Here is a 23,678-nt window from a genome sequence, read left to right on the forward strand (position 1 = left end):
TTAGACCAAGCCGAAACAAAACTGTAAAGTAGCGAGCATCTATATTTGATATGGGTTTCTCGATAAAACCCGAAGTGTTTGTCATAAACTAATGCTACGAGAACTTTTCTATTGAGCCTTGTATTGGCCTTCAATTTCACGTGAGAACATCAGTTGTCAAAACAATAACAAAAAATGCTGGACTAGCCTACGTCAGTAAAATAAATTGATTCCAACCGGCGGCGATTAATTGTTCGATTTAGAGCTTTTAAAAGCTTGCAATTACATTTACACATATTTTGCACCAACAACACAGCAGAGTAAGACATGGTCAATCTTTTGATACTATACACCTGTAATGTGAATTTATTTTGTGCAAGTCAACCTTTACAGCTTTTGATTAAAAGCTCTTAAATTAAAAATTAGATTAAAATTCTTGTTATATATGTTGGATGAAATGTGGTGTATTCTTGCATGTGTGACACAATAGTTATGATATAGTTAACTAAAAAATTCACAGACGTCTAAAACCATCACTTTTTGTGAGATTTACAATGTAGCTCTCTGTTTCAAAGTTCAATGTATTACACGAGCTAATTATATTTATCAAAGCGTTTTCATAAAAAGATTAAAATGTTGATATCATCGAAAATGTTGCAACTCTTACTCACTATTTATTGAGTAGGACGTACAACTAATATTGATGTCATTATTTGGCAATTACTTCCTATAAACCTTTTAAAACCAATATTTTGAAATTGTCCATTGCATAAAGTTTTAAAAATCGTTATATAATCGTTGTATTTTCCTTCTTTTGACTTTCTGCATGTTGTTTTATGTGATTTGGCTGCAGGGATGTTTCAAAATTAAAATTGAGAATTTTTGATTGCATTGATAAAGTTCAGAAGAAAATGTTTACTCCAAAAAGATGTCAATCATTGCACTTCCTGTTCTTCATCCAGTGATGTCATCGGCTATTGCAGCCAAGTTGCGGTGTTATGCATATTTATTGACGTACATATTATTTGTGTTTGCTTATGAGTGTTTAGATGCAAATTAGAATGTAAGCCTATCCTTAGATACACCGCTATAGCCAGTTTCAAATATTATAAAGATAGTTTGATTAGAATTAGTCCCACTGGTTTCCTTTAAATACTGTATGAACACGTGAGTATTCATTGATAACGTGATAGTATGTCTATTTTTGTAAACAACTAGCATGACTATGGATGTAAGTTTTGGAGAGGTCTGAGCACTTTTTTTTGTGTGAGCATTGTAACTGGAATTGAGTTTTGCTAATTTTAATCTTAAAACATCCTGTCTGTCAGAACACCAAAAACAACCAACAAAATTTCAAATGATGGAAAAACTTCAATACTTTTTGACCAACTATTTTTGAATTTGACAGGAAAAGAGGCCGTTAAGACATCGAAGCAAATGAACTATGTATTAAAATTGAGACTAAAATGTCACAAGCATCTTAATTACTGTTTAAACCGTATAATGATTGCTGACATTTCCAGAAGCACAGCAAGCGTTATATTAAAGTGTAACAGACAGCAAGAAGAACCACACGTTTTTAAAAAGCTTGTGAAAAATCATGGCAGCTTTGACTATCCATCATCAGTGACCTCTAAGCACAAGTTGTCTTATCCTGCATATATGCACAGCTACAAGCAAGGTGCCTGGATTATTGTATTGGTAGTTCATTAGTACAGCCTTTTCATTAGCCTGTTCTCCATCAAATACAAACTCCAAGCAGTTCTACTTGTAAATGTATGAGAGTGTAAACTGATCAGCTCTTTTAAATATTTTTTACAAATGTTTGTTTGCATCTCCTTGCTGATTTTCTACGCATAGTACAAGATTGCTGGGACTGTTCTTGATCAGTGTGAAAACCTAATTTTCTCAGCTGTCGCTATCCTTGTGCTTTTCCTCTAGCTGTCTCTGGCAGTGATGTTTCATGAACAGGCTGAATTCTAAAAACTTTACCTCGGGAAATTATCAAAGCAGCAATTTATTTGTAAAAAATAATTTTTTCGTTGCAACTTTTCAATATTTACCCAGTATGAAACCTTACCTATTACGCAACGTTTTTCCCAAACCTTTAACCATGGCTTAGAGCAGAAGGAGGCCCAGAATTCTTATTACAGAAAAACTGGTACCCTGTCAGTCTGGCAAGCTGAATTTGTAAAATTATTACACATAGGCTATGGGCCGAGCAGGCAAAACAGTTCTAGAAATGATGTTCCTTTGGCACCCCATTTTGGTGGCATTTTCTGCAATGATTTAGACTATTTTTGGTATGGAGAGCTCAAAACTGAAGTTGCCGCAGCTGCCATTCCCACTTCTATGATAAATTTGATAAAAAGAATATATTAGGATTTATCTCCCCTGTAAATTAAATTATTTCCATAGAAGCGTCAGATTTGCAACTTTTTATCATAATTATTTTGCTGTAATTTAGGATGTCATTGGTGAAGTCGAAATTTATCTTCTATTTATTTTCGAACATTCCATATCGTACTATTGTTACACCCACATGTAAACTATATACATGTATATATGAATATGTACATACATGTATGTAAATAATTGTATGGTTTAATAGCTTTATTTTACAAAAACTATTCAAAACACTATAATTATGTTTTATAACCTGACACAGATTAGTTATGTTTTATTACCTGACACAGATGAATAATAGAAAATAATAAGATACAAGATAAGTGCATTCACTGTTTGAGCTTTGACATGATTTGTGTAGCTCACATACATGAATTTCAAAAATTTAACTTAATAAACATTGACTAGTCACTGTCTAGAAAGCTGGAAAACACTTTTAAAGAGCCTGAATGGTCTGTTTCAAATAGTGTACGCTTCAAGTTGTCTGCAATCGCTACTAGATTCACAGAACATATGCCATCAGAGACAAATAACAGCAAAATTGAGCTTGTTATGAGAAAACACTGTGAGGTGAGTGAGTATTTCAGAAGTCGACCTTCAGCAGGTAATGAAAGGACTCTGAGAATCATTTAAGTTTCAAAGCGACTTTATTCTCTCTGTGAAACCTACACACGCAGACTCTATGGCCAAGGAGATAGCACCCAGGAAAATGGTACAGACTTCAACTGACTAACAGACCGACTGTTTTTGTCTAGGTCTAAACCAGTCAGTCCCTCCCTTCAATCGCTGAAAACCATGTGCATTGTGTCAATTATGTAGCAGCTATACATACATGTATATGGAAAGGGTCAACAACACAACTTGCCAAAGCACAATTTCCTTCTTTACATCGGTGGATACTGAGTAAGGAAAATGATGAGTATGCAGTAAAGTGTCATACCAGAATTATCGCCCCACCTGAAATTCTACAAGCTGTTCTATGGGAGTGTCAAAATCCAGGTTCCGAGGGAACTGATGTGCTAGTATCATGGCAGAGCTGCCTTACACAGAGCTTACACATGCATGCACTGAAACAAAACTGTAGCAGGAGTAGAAGAAGATGCCGATAGTGAAGAAAATGATTAAGAACTAAACATATTGAACAAATAGTTAGGATATGCGATATTTTGAAATATCCCAGCTCGTTTTGTAAGACTGCTGATATTAGCTGTTAATAATACCACTAATAATAATGCTAATAATAATCACCAATTATTATATTCTATGATTCATCAGTTTCAGGTTATAAAACATAATTAAAGAGGTTTTGAATTTTTTGTGTAAAATAAAGCTAATAAACCATACAACTATACACACATTTACATTGGCATATACGTATATAGATGTATATAGTTTACATGTGGTTGTAACAATCGTAAGATATAGAAAGTTAGAAAGTAGATAGAAGATGAATTTTGACTTCACCAATGACATCCTAAATTTCAGCAAAATAAATATTATAAAAAGTTGCAAATCTGATGGTTCTATGGAAAGAATCTTATTTACAGGGGTGATAAATCCTAAAATAAAATTTTATCAAATTTCTTTCAGAATTGGGAATGACAGCTGTGGCAACTGTTCAGTTTTGAATTATCCATACCAAAATTATTCTGAATCACTGCAGAAATTGCCACTGAAAGGGGGTGCCAACGAAGATGCAAGAATAAACTGCCTTGGCCCACTGCCCAACATAGCTGCAAGGTTGTTAAGCTGAGCCGTTTTTAGTGTTAGTTGTTAGTGTGCACAGCTGTTCAGCCAAAGATTTGAGTTCAACTTCCCATGCAATGTTTTTCCTAACCTCTATATCTAGCTTTAGTCATATGGACAGACACTGCTATTATTTATATTATTAGTGTCATTCTAAAAACTGTCTTCACAACCGGGTGGCTGGTAGGAGGTGAGCCAAGGCCTTAGCCTGATGATTTTGACTTTAACGAGTCATTTTACTGAATAGTCGTCCTTAAAATCTGACCAGCTCCTAGCAGCACTGTTTTCTGAGTTGTTTAAAAAACTGTTGAGCACTGACCTCAATGAGATATGACACAAGCTGGCTGAATAATGTATCAATCACTCCAATCACTACATACATTATATTACTTTCGGTTGAAAATTCTACAGCCTTCGATGCTCAAATCTTGCACTTTGTACATCTCCTTTATATATTTCCTTCTTCTTTTTACTCTGGCATCACATATGATGGTTATACAACTAATCTGACAATCTGTTGTTTATTTTTTGATCAGTACTAAACCTTTCACTTTGTCATTCTCAGACACTGTCTCTACCCTATGGTTATACTATTATGCTGTGTGTGGTATGTTATGCTTCTTACATATACTCCAGTAATCTGCTGAGGCCACTTGATCAAGTCAGAGGTTGTATTCAGTTTGTACAATCTTTGAGCATTTGTTTACAATATGGCTGTTTCACCCTTTGTCTTACACAACCTGCACTTAGTTACCATTCCTGTAATTGGTTTGCAGTGCTTAGTCTTGCGCTGCTGTTATTAGACACCCTGCCTCTTTTTGTCATCCACTTTTGTGTTCCCTACTGTCTGATTGCTTGTTTTCATTTGTTATAGTTCATTCATCAGTCTTGGTGTTCATTATCTAGCATAGCACCTTCTAGTTTTTTTTTCTAAAATTTATCTTACATGTCTTATTCATTGTTAGTTATCAGTTTATTTAAAATATGTATATGTATGTAATATGTATTTTTTCAGACTGCGGCTTTCATACTTTGCAATTATCATTGTATTGTTATTACTAGTACCCATGGCAGTCCGCTGAACTTTGAGGGATGGTCATGCGTGTTGATAAAGTGCAGAGAATAATTACATCCACAATTATTCTACCCTTAAAGAAGACAGCTCATTATTGCATGTGTTAGGGTAGTCGACTCTTAAGCTGTATGCCACCAGTAGCCAAACCAATAAAAATAGTTTTTTTAATCTCTGCCCCTAGCTTCAGAGGCACAGACAAAATTGTTGCGTACTATAGAAATTATTGACTACTGTCTGCTCTGTTTGATGTTTGCCTATTAAAACCGGTAAAAAAGGAAAGCCTGAACCTGTTCTTCATTAGATGAAGTAATTCGCTTAACCACTCTCCGCTTGGCGAGGTAGCATTTTATTGACAAACAGCAACGCTTTATTCAATACAAATATACAAATATAAAGTGCTAGTAGAAGCAAAAAAATGTTCTTTGTAACTATTGATGCATTGTTGTAATGATAGCCAATGAACTAAGATAAAATAACTGAATTTTTGCTGCCTTCATCAGAAAACTAGCTGCAAGCGATTCTTACAGTATGTTTGTAATAATGTAGCCAGAACAGTGTAAGCTTTTTAATTAGTGGCTTGCCTAATGGCCTGTTCATGGTTTTCCAAACACTTGTTATGAAGTCAATTAACACTTTGATGCCGTATAGGCCGTGGGCCAAGACAGTTTATCTTGTGTTTCTATTGGCACCGTTTTTCAGTGGAAATTTCTGCAGTGATTTAGACTAATTATTGTATGGATAATTCAAAGCTGAAGAAGTGCCGTAGCTGTCATTTCCACTTCTATGAGAGATCTGGCAAAAATGACATTTTAGGATTTATCTCCCCTGTAAATACGATTTCCTCCATAGAAGCATCAAATTTGCTAATTTTATCTAAATTATCTTGCAGTGATTTAGAATACCAGGGGAGAAGTCAAAATTAACATTCTATCTATTGTTGAACATTCCATATCCTACGATTGTTACGTGCGCACTAAAACTATATACATGTACATATGTATATGTACATGGATATATAACTGTATAGTTTAATAGCGTCATTTTACAATACGAAATAAAACATTATAAGAATATTTTGTTTTATAAACTGACACTGATGAATCATAGAAAATAATAAAAACACATTGTGAATACTTTGTATGTGTTTGAATAATAATGTCTCTACTTTTGTAGAATATATCTTTTAAATTTATTTGGTATTATATCGTTTTTGTAATTAAGTATCAATATGTTGTTGATTTCTTAACATTAATATCAAGAGATGATTTTTTTAGCGTAGTTCTGCATGATCATACTATGTTTGCATAAATTTGTTGCTGTTTGCTATTAATTTTTAGCTCTGTTGTGAAGTAATAAAATACAAACTATTTTAATTGGTTTTAATGCATTTACAACTTTTTGGATAAAAATGTTAGGTAAACCAGCTGTTTTAGTACCTACCATTCAGTCCCTTCTTGCCATGACAATAACCAGTCAGCCAACATCCACATTTACTAACTATATTTGTTGTACAATAAATAAAATGCTATGAGTTTTTTATATTGCGGAAAAGTAGCCAATTTACACATAAGTTCAAAAGATAGACCACAATCATCGAAATCAAACCATCAGTTTTAAAGGTTTATATTCAAAAAATAACTTCTTGCTAATTCAATTCATAATTGGTTTGTTTATTATTCACATCACATAACACTTTGATTTCATGCCTGATAAAAACCTGCCTATAAAAGCTCAGCTGGCAGCCATCAGTTGTGCATTTTATTGCAAAATTTGGGGTAAGGAGACTTAACTCTTAAGTGTGTACAAATTTTACCTATGAATTCATTAATTTTGGACACATATCCTTGAAGAGACAACTCCAAGTTCAAAACTACCTCTAACAAATTTAAAAATATATCCTCGATAGGAGGCAAAAATGTTCCGCCTCCTATTATCAATTTGCTATACACATTTTAGATAATTTTTATATATACGAAGGCCTCATATTAGGGGGCCTCCCATCCTACATATTTTGAGTATATATATATATATATATATATATATATTTATATATATACGTATATACATATATACATATGTACAGCTTGTATAGTATATATTATATCTACATATTTATGTGTATACATAATATTTATGGTAAGGTATGTATGGTATATATATATATATTATTTGTATGTTAATGTAATATTTATATATGTGCTAGCACCCTGACAGCCTGGTGCATCATGAGAGTTTTTCAAGCGTACTACCTGTGCAATAAGTCTGCAAAGTTCCAAGGTGGTCAATCAGTACAGTTGGTACAGTGTCAGTCTACAAACTGTACTGAGTGTCAGTCTACCAACTGCACTGATTGTCAGTCTACCACTTGTGCTGAGTGTCAGTCTACCAACTGCATTGAGTGTCAGTCTACCAACTGCACTGAGTGTCAGTCTACCACTTGCACAGAGTGTCAGTCTACCACCTGCACTGAGTGTCAGTCTATTAACTGCACTGATTGTCAGTCTACCACTTGTGCTGAGTGTCATTCTACCACCTGATCTGAGTGTCAGTCTACCACCTGCCAAAAGTTGTGAGTTTGAATCCTGTTGAAATCAATCTTTTTTGCTACCCGTCAGGTGTCGGACAGACAGACAAACAGATAGACATGACTCTTACTGTAGTAAAAGGTTGTATATATCTATCATATTTTAATGCTTATGCGCAACTGCGCTTCCTTGTCTGAGATGTATATATTGATGTAATATTTTTATATTTGTATTTATATATGATATTTTAGGTGGCATATATGAGTATACGCTACACTGGAGAAACGTCTACTACTACATAGCCGCATGTACCATATCAGGAAGTGCTCTCATGTTTGTAATTGCCTTCGCTATCAGAAGAAAGGCTCATAAACCTAGCAATGAGCTCTCACAAAGTGCTGAATAGATGTCTATTATCATCACTAATATGCTTTATGATTTACTGCTAGTTTAATAGAGCTGTAGAGGTTGGTGCTTGACTATATTAAGGCTTTCAAGTTTTTAATATTAATGTAATTCTATCAGCGAGAATTGTGGGAATTGCTGCTACTTTTGTATAATGTTTCTGCTTCTTTCAAAAAAATTTATATGCAATGTAAAGTTATTTTAATATTGTATTTTACAGCTGAAGAAATCATTTTAATAACCATTGGTAGTGATTATGATTATAATTGGTGAAGTAGAAAATATAAGAATATTTTTCCCTCTTCGTCTGCCCTTCGGTGTTCTATGATTTTTAAAAAGCCAGAATGTGGTGACTGATTGCATATAGACCTACTCCTACACACTGGTTGGTGCTGGTCATAAGATGTCTCTAAGGATTTGTTTCTATTGGGCTAGGTGTATGACAGTAGAGACCACCTACAACTCTAGAAAACTAATGACTCAAAAATTAAAGATAGGATATTCTTCTTGCCACTACTAGAGGCCTTTTTAGGGATTATACTCGAGGCTGTTGTTCATATGTTAGACTCACTACCTTACGGCAGCTCCAATAAAGGGCAACATTGCTTAGAACAAGTTTAGACTCACGGCCTCATCACACCACACAGTTGTGCAACCTGAACTTGAGGTGGTTTCAGTATTGTTGTCATAGCAACTTAAACCCTTGCTTATCTGCTGTTCTAATAATGGCAGCACCATAATTATAGGTGACAGCAAACCTGTAGAATATACATATAAATTTTATTTTATGTTCTTATGTTTAAAAGTTGGATGAACCTTTGTCTAGCACTATCAAATACCAACCAGACTGCAAGCATTTACCTTCACCTCAAAGATACCTGCATATTCAGGTTGTTGGGTGGAACCCAGAGATTATGCAGACCTTGTTAGGTTACAAGAGCAGAAAACTCTGATGGTTAATAAGTTTCATAGCTTTAAAGATTTAATTCTTTATTATATTGTTACTTTTTGTATTATTTATTGTAGCATTACTTGTTATAATATTCTCTGTTTATTACTGGTTTTATTAACAATAATTATATTATTAAATTATTACTTATTACAATACTTATTATAATATTTATTGTCTTATTGAGTCTACTTATTCCTTGTTATGTTATTGCTTACTATATTATTAATTTTTTGATATTGCTTGTTATATTATTATTCATAGGTGAGCTTGCCGGAGGTTTATTAATAAATCTGTTTAACACAATTAAGTTAATAACTAGCTAGCTGTAAGTAGCCAGGCCATAGTATAAACGAGTCTGCAGATCATCAGCTCAACTATATCTAATTATATCTCTATCAGTAAATGTTAGAATCCCAATATTTATTGTTAACATCTAAGAAAGATGTTTCTGTGTACTATCAGCAATATTTGACATGTTTACTGACTTGGAGCATCATCATATAAAATACAAAGCAAAAATTAGTTCACTCTGTAGTAATGTAAAAAAACTAAACAAAAACTTTTCTTAAAATATTTATGAACATATTTTAAGTGCTTTGGTTTTGCTGCTACGCCATTATTAACAGAAATGTAATGTAGAAATGCTAAGAAAAATAACTTTGTTCACATGTTGAGCCTCCAGTATGTTTGCACTGGCTCTTACGTTTGTAGTAAATCAGGTCTAGTTTTGCCTTCAACTGTTCTAGCCTTTTAAAGATTTCAGTGCTAGATTTGTTGTTACTAGTTAGTTTCAGGTATAAATAGCTTTACTTTTCACTAGCATATTCACATTTGCGGTTATTTGGCAACCTACAACCTGTGTTCAGTCATTGAAACAGTATCCTCTCTCATTCTAAACAACGTACATATCATAAACAGCAGTGTTAGCTGCTTATGATTTGATTTGTCTCCTATTGCAGGGAGAAGATATAAACATATAATCTTTTCCTTTCATTATTACTGTTTGTTGTACATAATAACACCTAGTACATTACAGCTACCATTGCAGCTACCATTGCAGTTATCCTATTGCACTGCAGTGCCATTTGACTGCTAATATTGCATTTCTCAACTATCAGTACCCTTTCTTTTTTCCAATATCACTTCGGTCGTGGGCTGTATGACAGGGGAATTTCTAGTTACTAGCATATTCACATTTACGATTAGTTGACAACCTATAACCTGTGTTGAGTCAGTGAAACAGTATCCTCTCTCATTGTAAACAACCTACATATTATTAGCAGCTGTGTTAGCTGCTTGGAATGCCAAATGGCCAATCTGTAGTTTGAGTCCTGCTCTCCTGCTCTTTTGTGGAAGACAACTCCGACAAGTAGCAATGCCCAATAGTACACCACTGTTACAGTAGCGCTCTTCCAACAGAAGGTGGAGAAGATCAGAACATCCCTAACTAAATACTAACTCACATGAAGGTATGAGTTAGTTGAACCAGAGTACAATTAGAAGTACCAATCAAAATCAGACCAATGGTTAAAATATGAGCGGGAAGTTTAGATAAATGGTTAAAGTGTGCTCACTCAATTAGGCTGGCAAAAAATATGAACCTAGCTAAGAAATGTTTGTCTCACTTTGCACCCCATTTGTTCTAGCCATTTGTAGCCAAAGTCACGGCGATGTATTTTAGAGTTAACCTTTGGTAGTATGACAGATGTAGTTGATGAATATAGTGAGTATTTTATTTTATTGATTGAACGCCAACCACATAGTTCGTTGGGACATTCAGTTCAGAACTGAGTACATACAGTAAATAATAACTTAATAAGTAATTAACTATATGAAAAGGAGTAATTCAATAAGTAACAGTATAAATAGTGATGCTACAATAAATAACATAGAAAATAATAACATAATAAATAATACAAAAAGTAATGATATAATAAAGAATTAAATCTTTAAAGCTATGAAACTTCCTAACCACCAGAGTTTTCTGCTCTTGTAACCTAACAAGGTCTGCATAATCTCTGGTCAGCACTCAACAACCTGAATACGCAGGCATCTTTGAGGTGAAGGTAAATGCTTGCAGTCTGATTGATCTTTGCTAGACAAAGGTTCATCCAAATTTTAGACATAGGAACATAACAGAGAATTTATATTCTACATGTTTGCTGTCACTTATAATTATGGTGCTGTCAATATTAGAACAGCAGATAAGCAAGGGTTTAATTTGCTATGACAACAATACTGCAACGATCTTAAGTGCAGGTTGCACAACTGGGCAGTGTGATGAGGCCTAAATCTAAATTTATTCTATGCAATGTTGCACTTTATTGTAGCTTCTGTAAAGCAATGAGTCTAACCTATGAACAACAGCCTCAAATCTAACTCCTGGAAAGGCCTCTAGTAGTGACAAGAAGAATGTCCTATCTTTAATTTTGAATCATCAGTTATCTAGATTTGTGGGTGGTCTGTACTGTCATACACCTAGCCCAATAGAAACAAACCCTTAGAGACATCTTATGATCAGCACCAACCAGTGTGTAGAAGTAGGTCTATATGTAATCTGTCAACTCACTCAGGCTTTTCTTAAATCATAGAACACTGACATTGGCAAAGGAGAAAAAACATTTCCTACCTCACCAATTATAACTATAATTGCTATCAATGTTTATTAAAATGATCTTTTCGGCTGTAAAATACAATATTAAAATAAATTTATATTACATATGAATTTTTTTGAAAGAATATGAAGCATTATACAAAAGTAGCAGCATTTCCCACAATTCTCGCTGATAGAATTATATTAATATTAAAAACTTGAAAACCTTAATATAGTCAAGCACCAATCTCTACAGTTCTCTTAAACTAGCAGTAAATTATAAAGCATACTAGTGATGATAATAGACATCTAGTCAGCACTTTGTGTGAGCTCATTGCTAGGCTTATGAGCCTTTCTTCTGATAGCGAAGGCAATTACAAACATGAGAGCACTTCCTGATATTGCACATGCGGCTATGTAGTAGTAGACGTTTCTCCAGTGTAGCGTATACTCATATATGCCACCTAAAATATCATAGATAATACAAATATATAAATGTTATATTAATATATACATCTTAGACAATGAAGCACAGTTGCACATGGGCATTGAATGGATGACCATCAACTTTGGTGAGAATCTTTCAGGTCTCAGCAAAACAAAGCATACTGTTGACTAGCTACACACAGTTATGGCATGTATCATTCCACGTACATATGTCTTACGGTTCACTTATGGTGTCCTTACATCACAAGGGTCACTTATGGTGTCCTTTCATCACAAGGGTTACTTATGGTGTCCTTACATCGCAAGCGAATATCCGTCACTAATCATAGCCAAGCTTTTATTTATTGCACTTTTGAGTATGCGGGTTGCTTTACTAAAGTTAACTGTACATTGACGGTTACTAACTCAGGTGATAAGTTTAATAAGACTGCTTCAATCTGCTAGGTGAAGAAAGAGCCGCTACAGACAGTATATCACAGCTGTTGGTGATACAAATGCAGCCATAGTAAACATAGCACATGATCAGGCCCTATGTTACACCAATGCAGTGGTCACACTGTAACCACGCTGAAGCTCCAGAGGTGACCATATCTCTACTGAGGCACCCTAATTTACATTGATAATCAACATGGTTTAAGACATTTCATATTTTGCAAGCTGTTGGGTGTATGAGGTTAATTTTACTGCCTCTCCAAACTAAAGTTTCTGAGGGCAGATCAGTTTTCTCGATTGCTCTGATTCTATACACGCGTACTCTTAGATTATTGGCATTTAAAACAAGCAAGTTAAAACATGATTATATACTGGTATATAAATTAGCTAGGCCTACATGTTATATATATTTTATACATTCAATATGTATATTGTATATTTTATATATTATATACAATTTATATATTATACTAGCTGTGCTATCCAGCGTTGCCTGAGTAATAAAAAAGTATTTGGACAGAAAATTGATTTGTATTTAACATATAACAACTTTTGCTATTATATCTTTCAAAATGCATATCATAAAAAAGTGTTTTGTGTAGTTGAAATAAATTAAGAGAAAAAATAAAAAAAACTGTAAAGATTTTCAAACTTTGTCAAACAACTGTAACTTTCAAACTTCATATCATGAGCAAAATGTTTTCGGCAGGTCAAATAAATTAAAAAAATAAGACAAGTATAAAAAGCTTTAGATAAAAATGTGAAATAATTAGCCAGTAATAGCTAAATTAGGTTTGTTTTCTGTGATCACAATAAAAGATGATTCGGCAATGATAAAATTAATACGAACTGAGCAAACTAAATCAAAATCCATCCTGAATATGTTGAATAAATAATAACGATTACTTAGTCAGTTACTAAGGTTAAAATTAGTTACTGTTCCACCAGAAGCTATCCATCAAAACTTTGAAGACGATACTTGTACCTCTCGATATTGGCACAAATGTAAAAATGAGATATCGTATTGTTTTTGTCTGACCGACCAGAGAATGTTGAGGCTCTTTTTACGGAAATAATACAATTATCTGCGCGAAAAGAATTGGCCTTGACCGCGACATAGTAGCTGAACCTTTTAGCTTCTTGACGCTAAAAGGTTCAATTTAAATTTAACCAATCGAAGTTTTTAACTTTTAAGTGCTTTCACAGCATGCTATAAAATACTACCTGAGGCAAACGTAGATATATTGTTGGACAATCCCATGTAAATGAAATTCATAGCCATCGCACTTTCCATATAGTCGATCCCAAAGAGCTCTCTGGCTATGACTGGCATCAAACTAAACACTGATGTACCGGTTGAACCCATTCCTATCACTGCAGCCACCATTCCTAAAAGAGAAGACAACTTTTAAAACGACTCTGAAGTCAATCTATTGAAAGTTTTGTCAATAAGCGAGAAGACTGGAAAAAATATTTGCTGAAATTTACCTGCTGTATTGTTGAGCAAGCCACACAGTAATGCCATAAGTCCAGTAAAGGCCATACATAGCCCAACATGAACAGCAACAGGTAAAATCTTTCTGTCAGCTAACCATCCATGAAAGATTCTCATTGGTATCTCCATAACTCCACAGAGTGATAGCACCATGCTAACAAACTCCTTACTGATACCTAAAATGAAACATTGTCTCACATGAACTAATCTTCTAACCAGATAATCATATTCTGGTCTTTCAAGTGTTTCAAACCTGGTTTAACCCCTCAATTTTGATTTTTTAAGCACTAGTATATTCCCCAACTGCTGCAAGTTGTAGACAATCCTTTGAAATCTGAACATACGCAGTGCTACTCTACAGAGATTGTGCCCTGACTAGCTATTCTCAGTTGCTCAGAAAAACATATTTCAAAGAGAGAAACTGATTCTCTATCCACTTGAGTATTTTATTGAGCAGTAAAATGTCATTTACCTCCAATTCAAGGCTGCCAATGAGTTGTTACAAGCTAGTAGTTTGCTAGTAGTTTGCTAGTAGACATCTGGTATAGTAGGTTTCAAAGTTCGTTATTTTACACCAACATTTTTATCTTAGATCCCAACCACATAAGCTCCATATACTCAACCTACATGTTTTTGGCAGAGCTAGACTATGAATAGGTCATAAGTTTATTTTCTGAAAAAGCATATATATATATTTTCTCAAAGTATGTCTGTTTTCTGTTTTCGGTATGTCCAGCTATAGCTATTAAAATTTTGATTTAAAATTCCACATTATGCTGGACTGGAACTCACAACAAATGCATCAAAGAGTTACTTATTGGACGCTCTACCACTGAGCTACAATGGCTAGTGAACAATCATAGTTTCATATACCTCATACACCATGCGCATTCTAATTATTTTAGCCTTGCATCCATGAGTTACAATGCTTCTGTTCAAAAATATTTTAGGACTTAAGTATATGCAATACGATGCTTATTCGTCTTTTTTTGCTAGAGCTAATTTATTTGGCCTCACGACATGGAAAATAATTTATCTCAAACTTAAAATTTGCCGATTTGTGTACTGATTATATACATTGGAACCTCAGCTCTTGGGTGCTTCGGTTCTTGACCAACTCGTTTATCAACCAAAAATTTGGAGATTTGTTCGTCTCGAATCTCAAACACAAATTTGAGAGCATGTGCATTGAAATTGGAACAGCTTCAGAAACGGCATGAAAACATGCATTAACAAACCGAGAAGCGATTTACGCTTCATAAATTCTTTACAAAAAGAGAGGAACTATCTGGGATGAAGAGATTTACTAAATAAATTTTCTAGAGAAATAACCCCTCTAGTCGAGTTACCCTACATTGTTCTAGAGGAGAATTCTCCTTCAAAGATGTGAAGTAAATGTGTCATTGCTGTTTATATTTTCATTTTCCTATGATTATTGATGTAACTGATCTGTTGCATTTTGTTGTTGTTTCATTATCAATTTCTGCAATTTTTATCATTGTATCTTAACCTTTAATGTCTTTGATGTTTTAAGAGCAATTATACGGAATGTTTACATTTGTTTTCTTTTTCCATAATCATAAATAGAAAACTATATCTGCGCATTTTTATTTATAGTATGCAGTATACAGTACAGTTTATGATGTAAAATACTTTACCGAAGTGGTTCACTCGCTTTGGAATGGATCAAAATTCACTTACATTCATTTTAATGGGAAAACTGGTTTCAGATCTCGAACAACTCGGTTTTTGAATCAAGGTTCCACTGTATATATTGTTATATTTTATATTTAATATAAATAATATACATACACTGTTATATTTTAGCCTATAGAGTGTTTTATATCATAAATTTCCTACTTTAGTTTGCTCTATACTGTAACATATTATATATACTATACAGTTTTAGTTTGTATTTTAAGTTTGGCTATGATAATTGCTAGTATTGAAGGATATTGCAAGGTATTACATCATGTTATGGTATTCATACTATATCACTTACAGTACAGTATAAAATGTTATGTTATATTGAAAAGGAAGTCTTGAAGTTTTCGCGATACATCACGCTGGGCTGGCTAGTTTGGCGGCCAGTTTTTGGGCCAGTCCTGCCAGTTTTAAGGCAGGCATCTGAGTTGGTCTGTTGGTCACACTTCAATAAGGTGAGGCTGAAGGGGTCCATCTCTTTTGTCTCTAGCTTTAAGTTATTCGTTTACAGGTTTGTGTAGAGGCCTCTCTTTGGAGTAGTTCTAAAGCTAGTCTGCAGCTAGAACCATCTAAAGACTGATAGTAATTACGGGTGGTCAAAATGACGTTTTCGGGCAATGACCTTTCCTTGTCTAGTCTTTCTAGAATAGATCCACCTGTCGGTCCCTTTGCGTGGTCCTTGAGTCATCTTGCCTGTATGTTGGGAAACAAGGGCCTCGGTTTAACGAGCCGCAGGGGCTACTGTTTTGGCCCTCTGCCGTGTCCCCGAGTCAGAGTCCTTACAGGCATGTCCCTTTTGCTGCAACTCAAGCAGAGGGTAGATCTTGGTTAGGTCATTTTCTTGGTGGAGCCGGGTTGCTCCTGCAGCTTCTCGATTTTTTGTGTCTGCTGCTGTATCATCAGTGTAAGCTGGCTGCTAGCATCGTCTTTTGCCACCTGTATCTGGGTTGATCACTGTTCATCCATTACTCTAACAGGGCTACCAGTAAACTGGAATTTTTCTATTTTCTGCAGCTCACACATGAACTTAGACCAGTCAATCAAAGTAGTAGGGTCCTTTAACTAGAGTTATAGCAGCTCACACATGAACTTAGACCAGTCAATCAAAGTAGTAGGGCCTTTTAACTAGAGTTATAGCAGCTCACACATCAACTTAGACCAGTCAATCAAAGTAGTAGGGACCTTTAATTAGAGTTATAGCAGTGCACACATCAACTTAACCAGCTATTCTTAGCTTTGTTAAGCGTTTTGAACCTCACCAGTTCCATATGCGCTTTCACCAAACTCTTCTTTAGTGAAAAATTAAATTTGGTTGTTTGCACATACAAGACATACTTATATGTTTTGCTGATGCCCCAACTGAACTGTGTATCAAAATCACTGTGCGCAAAGCCCTCAATTAGTGCAATGCATGGACTCACAAAAATTTGATAAATTCCTTATATTCTTATAAAGACATGGCCTTGCAAATCAGTGTGATTTTTGTTGTTGCTTTGAGAGACCTTTACCAAACCCCTGAGACGGTCTCACTGAACCCTTTTTGGAACTTATGCTAAAAGCTACTGATTTAGACAAAATCTGTAGACTACTATTGGCAACTATTTTGGCTATTATAAAACAGTCAATTTTCAGGGATAAAATTAGTAACAGGCAGAGTAGCTACTTGTCCCGCAACCAAATGAGCGGGAGCGAAGTTTGAGAGTTTTTTTGATAAATGCATGTGCACACAACTTACGAAAACTATTCATCAACAGTGAGACAAACCCTTGTCTAGAAATTTCATCAACAAATTTAACCATCATTTTGTAGAGTTGTTAAAGTATAATAACGATACAAAACACATATAAGCCTATTTAAATATGTTACCAAGTCTTTGTAAATTGTCGATGTTCTTTTAAAACTTACCCATCCGATCGGATTATACACAAATGGACAAATTAATTTTGCCTAAAATTCTCACAAAACACTTGAAAAGCTTGGTTTAATAAAAGTTAAGACCGGAAATTAAAACGCCGAGCGACAGAGAATAGAATGATTAAGTCATGCGCATTTCACGAAAAAATAACGTGCACATTTCACCAGTCTATAGCATTGTCGAATCGCCAAATGTTTCTGTAATTAACGTAGGAGTACTGAAATCGTTCCATTTTTGCCGATTTTAAAGTAACTGACATTTTAGACACTTTTGAGTACTTTGGTATTCTAACTGATGTCCAATGCAGTGTAAGTAAAGGAAATGACGATGATATTTTTCTGTAACGATTCTTATGAGATTATTACAATATTTAATTATAAGTTTGGATGACTACAGAACAATGACTATGTAGTACAGATTTTCTAAAAATATATATAAATATCACAACTTCTTGATATTTTTAGCAATGACATTTTTAAATGTAAACAAAATTTTGCATTGGTTTTATATTATTACTATATTAATAATATTGCTTATTCTAATAATATCAGTGCATTTTACTTCTAATATTGGCCAATATTGCATTTCTCCTATAGCAGGGAGGAGAGATATAAACATATAATCTTTTTCTTTCATTATTGCTATTTGTTGTATATAATAACATCCACACCCCGTACATTACAGCTACCTTTGCAGTTATCTTATTGCACTGCAGTGCCATTTGACTGCTAATATTGCATTTCTCAACCATCAGTACCCTTTCTTTCTTTCCAACATCTCTTTGGTCGTAGGCTGTATCACAGTAGAATTTCTAGCATATAAAATGTACATAAATAATAATATTTACTTATTATGATTTTGTAGCACAACAATAAAATTATTCTCAATACAAGTTTGAGGTTACCAGTATTGACTGAGCATCATACTATTGTTTATGTTATGACTCTAATTCAAACCCAAACACAAAGGTAAAGTAAACGTATGTAATTATTGTTGAAAGTTTTATAATTATTGTCCAATCAAGGAGCAGCTAGCGTAATCAGTTCAGCCTATTATTGAGATATGATGCGGCTTACTTCATTCACAGCTGGGATAGAAAGTGAATCAACTACTAGTCTTGAAGTACACCTCTAGAGCAATGTGTAAGTTGTATCACTGTTTAAAAAAGAAGCCTGTTTAATTACATCTACTGATTGCTATCTTGCTACTATAATAGAACATAGGTGTGGAAGAGGGGGTGGAAGATCTCAAGCATTCAATTCATAGGCCTTGTTTTTTAGTACTTTCATAGGATTAGGTATAAAAGAAGGAGTTGGAGCACGACTCTGTTGTACTCTACCTCAAGCTCTAGGTTTTCACTACATACATGTAAGTAGCTTGAGACAGCTTTCATAAGTTGAGAAAATTCTCAATTCGGCTAGTGCATAGCAGAAGGTTAAAGTACTTTTGTGCTGCCTTATACTGTTAATGGTAGCCAAACCTATCTGATCTTCTTGTAACAGACAGAAAACACTCCAACTTCATGTCACTGATTGCTCCAAACAGGGCATAACAGATGAGCTACGCCTTGAAGGTAAAACTGTGTAACTTAGCAAGCACAGTTGAGCCTGAAAGGGCAAGTAGAAAATTTTGCCGTTTTTGGAAACAAGCTCTTCTGTCTTGTGAAATCTACCAGATTAATCGCTAATCTTAAAACCCCATTATTGTTGGCTGCTTTTACTCCCAACTCTAGAAAAGCTCTGAAGTCTTTGTTGTGAAGGTTCATCTGCAGACTAATCTGCATAATGTGATGTACTATTACAATTGTTAGTAGTGACCAACTCTCACAAAGCTGTTTAGGATAGCCAGTCAATGAGTCTATCGTATGACAGTTTAAAAGACTTTGAGGATGATAGTATAGGTAGGTATAGGTAGGTATAGGTATAAATGATAGTATAGGTAGTGTAGTGTAGTTAGTGTAGGTATAGGTATGTAGGTATAGGTAGATATAGGTAGTATAGGTAGTGTAGTGTAGTTAGTGTAGGTATAGGTAGATATAGGTAGTATAGGTAGATATAGGTAGTATAGGTAGTATAGGTAGTGTAATGTAGGTATAGGTATGTAGGTATAGGTAGATATAGGTAGTATAGGTAGTGTAGTGTAGTTAGTGTAGGTATAGGTAGGATAGTATAGGTAGCAAATTACTAACCTTGTCCATGAAACAACCTTATCATACTCTTTTCAGTTCGTTTGCAGTGTTTCTATTTTGTAGATCTGTAGTCTCATCCTTCTCTAATATTATCTAGTGTGGTTTATGACATTCTTACCATTATTAACATAATCAATTTTATTTTATATTTCAATAAATTTAATGTTGCTGTTTGGGTACAAGCTATGAGAGATTAATCAATACAGAGTGATAATGAGCTGAAGCGCTTTTATCTGTTAAAGATAGATAGCCCTATAAAAATTATCTCCTGAATAATAAAGCCTATCCTTGTAGAGATTTGGAGCGAATTAGAGCAACTTTCTGATGACAGAAGGTGACAGGTGTCTAAATAACAGACTACTACAGGTGTGCTAGTAACCATTGATAATGGCTCTTCCAATTGACCGTGGCTGGGCATGGGTCATCACATTTGGTAAGTGGAATTTATGATCTTTATTTCTGCCTTATGTTTGTCTGGCTAAGACGTTTGTAGTTTGCATTAATTAGTTGTCCATTGTTAAATCCTATAATTCATAAGCTAGCCTGAGAGGCTATCTAAACAAACTGAAGATATCAGTTCATATTACTTCAATCAAAGTACATGACTAGAAATGAAACAGCTTAGATATACTTTATCTCATTTCAATACTCTTAAGAAATCTGAAAGCGCCCATAAAGAAGGCTAGAACAATTTGTAGAAAAAAACTTCAAGCTTGAAGTGCACTGGGGGAAAAATAAGGGAGGTTTTGAATCACCAGTATTAGTGTCGGCCTTCAAGTGAACACAGTTTGTAATGCGTACATGTCAATTCTTATGGTACTTGCAATATAAATCTGCATGTTGGCAATATTTACCTTTAGTTGCTACATTTGAAAGAGAACTTGTTTTGAATTTTTATTCTCTATTTTTATTACGGATAAAAGAGTTTCTTTCACTGCATTTCCTAATATACATTGTATAAGGCTAACAGGTCTTTGATAAAGTGTTTAGTCTTGAAAAGGTTCATTAGGAGAATACAGGACAAATTTGAGAATTTGTCGCTGAGTCATATGTCTCTGAGAGTGGATTGTGATTAGTCAATTTCAACTACCCTTGATATTATGTATGTCATCTCAGCCAATATATAATAGCTGCTATTTGTGAAAATTTTTAAGTTTGGCAAGTCCGGATATACAGCTATAACAACATTTTTACATTAGCTCTGCAGGCAATACATTTTTGGTCGCTGAACTTTGGAGGTGGTAACCTCCGCTCCCCAAAGCCTAAATAAGTGAACTCTGCAATTCAGCGTCTCCTAATAAAGAATACCACACCTGCAGGCAAATAATACTCACAAATAGGAATGCTATACTGTCCAAGTTGCCAAAAAGATAAAGGTCTTATAAAACTGGCGGGAGAAGAATGGGGGTAGCGCCAGAAACTAAAATGTATGTTTTTTACTGGTATTTTTTCTTGGGATGGTGTGAGAGACGCGTCTTATTATATAACTTTTACTACCCCTATTATTTCTATTTGTTTCTGTCAACCAACACTCCTATTTTACTGGAATTCTTTATTGTAATAAAATAGAGATCAAGATCTACCGCAGTCAAAACTGAATGTACTTCTAATTAAGTTTACACATCATGTAACCCATAGAAACATAAACATCTTAAGTCATATTTGCTGTCGATCATCAAACTAGTCACAATAATGCTGATAGTATAATTATCAAAACTCATAACATAACTCTAGAATTAACTTCAATGTCAGTCACTGTGTCACAGCAAAGCAATGAATGGTTTGAAGTGCTCAGTTAATGTTACCTTGATGTGCAATCTGATGCTAACCTGCCAGTGTTACACTTAGCTTGTGGAGGACTGTTTTTCTGGATTGGTGGAAATGAAAAAAACCGAGGGATCGTTTTAGTGGAAGTGATGGAAATGTATCCAGAGCAATCAGCTACTTCTGCTCTTTGGATATTTAGTGTTAGCACTATAGTTGGCGATATGTCAGGTTAGTAAAATCACCTGCTTCACCTATCAAGTTTACAGTGCCTGCACTTTTTATTTGATATAAGGTCAATAAGCTGTGATGTCAATTTAATATAAATATTTACATTGAAGGAAAATATGACAGCTACTTGGAATCTTATTCCTGCTGTTGCTTGTTAGTAGAAGCTGTCATGCTGGGGGCGACGAAGCAAATAATTGTTTTTTGCCCTAGTTTTTTGTTTAAACCTACTTTGTAACTGGCGCTATTTATAAAGTTTTATTATGTTATCAACATAAGCTAGCAAATATACATTTTAATGTTTTTAGCGTGAAATACTCCAGGTTATGATTGAAAAAAAAAACAGCAGCCATCATCTATAGATGGTTTATTTTAGCTGCCGAAATGTGAATAATCTGTTTTAATTAATTAAAACAGATTAGTTAAACTTAATTAATTTACATTAATTATTTTTAATTAATTAGTCAGTAAAATTTTTATAAAATATCATTTGAACTATTAATGAGTTTTAACATTCTTTGAAAAACATACAAAATACAAAAAAAAAATACAAAGAATTCTTAGATTAGGATGCAATAGTTTGATCGTTTCTGCTAAACTGATATGCAAGATGTAATCAGTTACAAAATCATTAAATAAAAATTATGATTATGTTAGATGTTAGGTATTTGTTATTAAATGTCAGCATATCAACAGCAGTTTTCTAATAATATCATCTCTATTTACAGCACCAGTTATTGGTTTGCTGTTAGCCAAAACATCTGCGAGGTTTGTTGGTATGTTAGGAGTGGGCATATCAACAATCGGCATGATATCGTTCGCTTACTCACCTTCTATAGAGTGTATGTACCTTACAAGGGGAGTCATATTTGGTAAGTGTTTTTCTACAGCTACATAATGTAAAATAGTGTCAGATCAATGATATACAGCTCCAAAGGATAGCCGACGGCGCTCATATGGGCGGGGTTTAATGATGAAGCTCTGTTGGGATTAACCCGAACACGGCACCCGAACAAACAATAATGCTGAATAAAGCACCTCGTAAATTTACGAATATTATGAACTATAGTGGTTATTTTACTTATCTGTTGAATTCATTTTGTTGTCAAATAAATATAGTATCCCAATATTGTCACTGTTATGATCAGTCAGTTGCCATTCACAAGCATTCGTGATATTAATAGTCACAATCGTAAAATAGCTCAAATTCGGTTTTGCATTAGATTTTGTGTATGAAAACTACACTGCACAGCTTTGCCTGCTGTCCCATCTTATTGGCAAGGTAAAACAATGTGAAACCGATGAAAGACTTTGTCATTTTATAATAGGAGTGGCAAAATATTAATCAAAAACTAGAAAAAAAGGCCATTGTTCGGGTAATTATATTCAACTTTAGGCATATACTACGACCTTTACTAATTTTAAAATTACTAAAAGTAAGTAATTTGAAATGTTTTATTTTGATTAGATACATTATTTTGGTTAGGTATTACCTCTACATTGCAGAAATTCAATGTTTGCTATTGTGACCCGCGGGGTCTACTGGCTGAATAAGCTAATGAAACGATAACAGCGATTCGTGTTTTCTAAAACCTAACAAGGCAACGCGACCGCCCCGCGAGTGTTGTGTTTGCTTTGAAACCCAGGCTAGCCCAATCCTAATAGAGCTCCATAATTAAACCCCGCCCATATGATAGCCGTCGGCTATCCTTTTGGGCTCTATATCATTGGTCAGATTCACACTTGACAACATATAGTTGTGTTTTGAAAATAGTTTTGGAGTATACACTAGAAACTGGTTGCTATTACTCACTCGCAAAGTCT

General features: G+C 34.3%; 3 protein-coding genes across 3 annotated transcripts in view; 2 read left to right on the forward strand and 1 right to left on the reverse strand.

Moving 5' to 3' along the window:
- LOC137400216 (monocarboxylate transporter 12-B-like) overlaps positions 1 to 8,260 on the forward strand; it is a 58,219-nt gene extending 49,959 nt beyond the window's left edge. The window contains exon 3 of the mRNA XM_068086545.1: positions 7,983 to 8,260. Within this exon, the coding sequence (XP_067942646.1) occupies positions 7,983 to 8,137 (155 nt within the window). The 3' untranslated portion in view covers positions 8,138 to 8,260. The remainder of the gene's footprint in view (positions 1 to 7,982) is intronic.
- A 3,730-nt stretch (positions 8,261 to 11,990) lies between these two features.
- Positions 11,991 to 17,668, reverse strand: LOC137400546 (monocarboxylate transporter 12-B-like). Its single transcript, XM_068086871.1, has 4 exons — positions 17,665 to 17,668; positions 14,049 to 14,231; positions 13,785 to 13,949; positions 11,991 to 12,145 (listed from the first exon to the last, which is right to left on the reverse strand). Exons 1-4 carry the CDS (start codon positions 17,666 to 17,668, stop codon positions 11,991 to 11,993), a joined length of 507 nt encoding a protein of 168 aa, XP_067942972.1.
- A 1,122-nt stretch (positions 17,669 to 18,790) lies between these two features.
- The window catches only part of LOC137399251 (monocarboxylate transporter 12-B-like), a 38,514-nt gene continuing 33,626 nt past the window's right edge, over positions 18,791 to 23,678 (forward strand). Inside the window, exon 1 of the mRNA XM_068085276.1 lies at positions 18,791 to 18,816. The gene's annotated coding sequence lies outside the window, so the exon portion shown is untranslated. The remainder of the gene's footprint in view (positions 18,817 to 23,678) is intronic.

The sequence above is a fragment of the Watersipora subatra genome, chromosome 7 (genome assembly GCF_963576615.1).
Source record: "Watersipora subatra chromosome 7, tzWatSuba1.1, whole genome shotgun sequence".
NCBI lineage: Eukaryota > Metazoa > Bryozoa > Gymnolaemata > Cheilostomatida > Watersiporidae > Watersipora > Watersipora subatra.

Bases quoted from the DNA above. Each gene is read 5' to 3' on its own strand.
- LOC137400546 (XM_068086871.1), bottom strand. The intron at 13,950-14,048 runs GTAAATTTCAGC...CTTCTCTTTTAG, and splicing joins CTTGCTCAACAATACAGCAG to GAATGGTGGCTGCAGTGATA. The intron at 12,146-13,784 runs GTAGTATTTTAT...ATGATATTTTAG, and splicing joins TATATCTACGTTTGCCTCAG to GTGGCATATATGAGTATACG.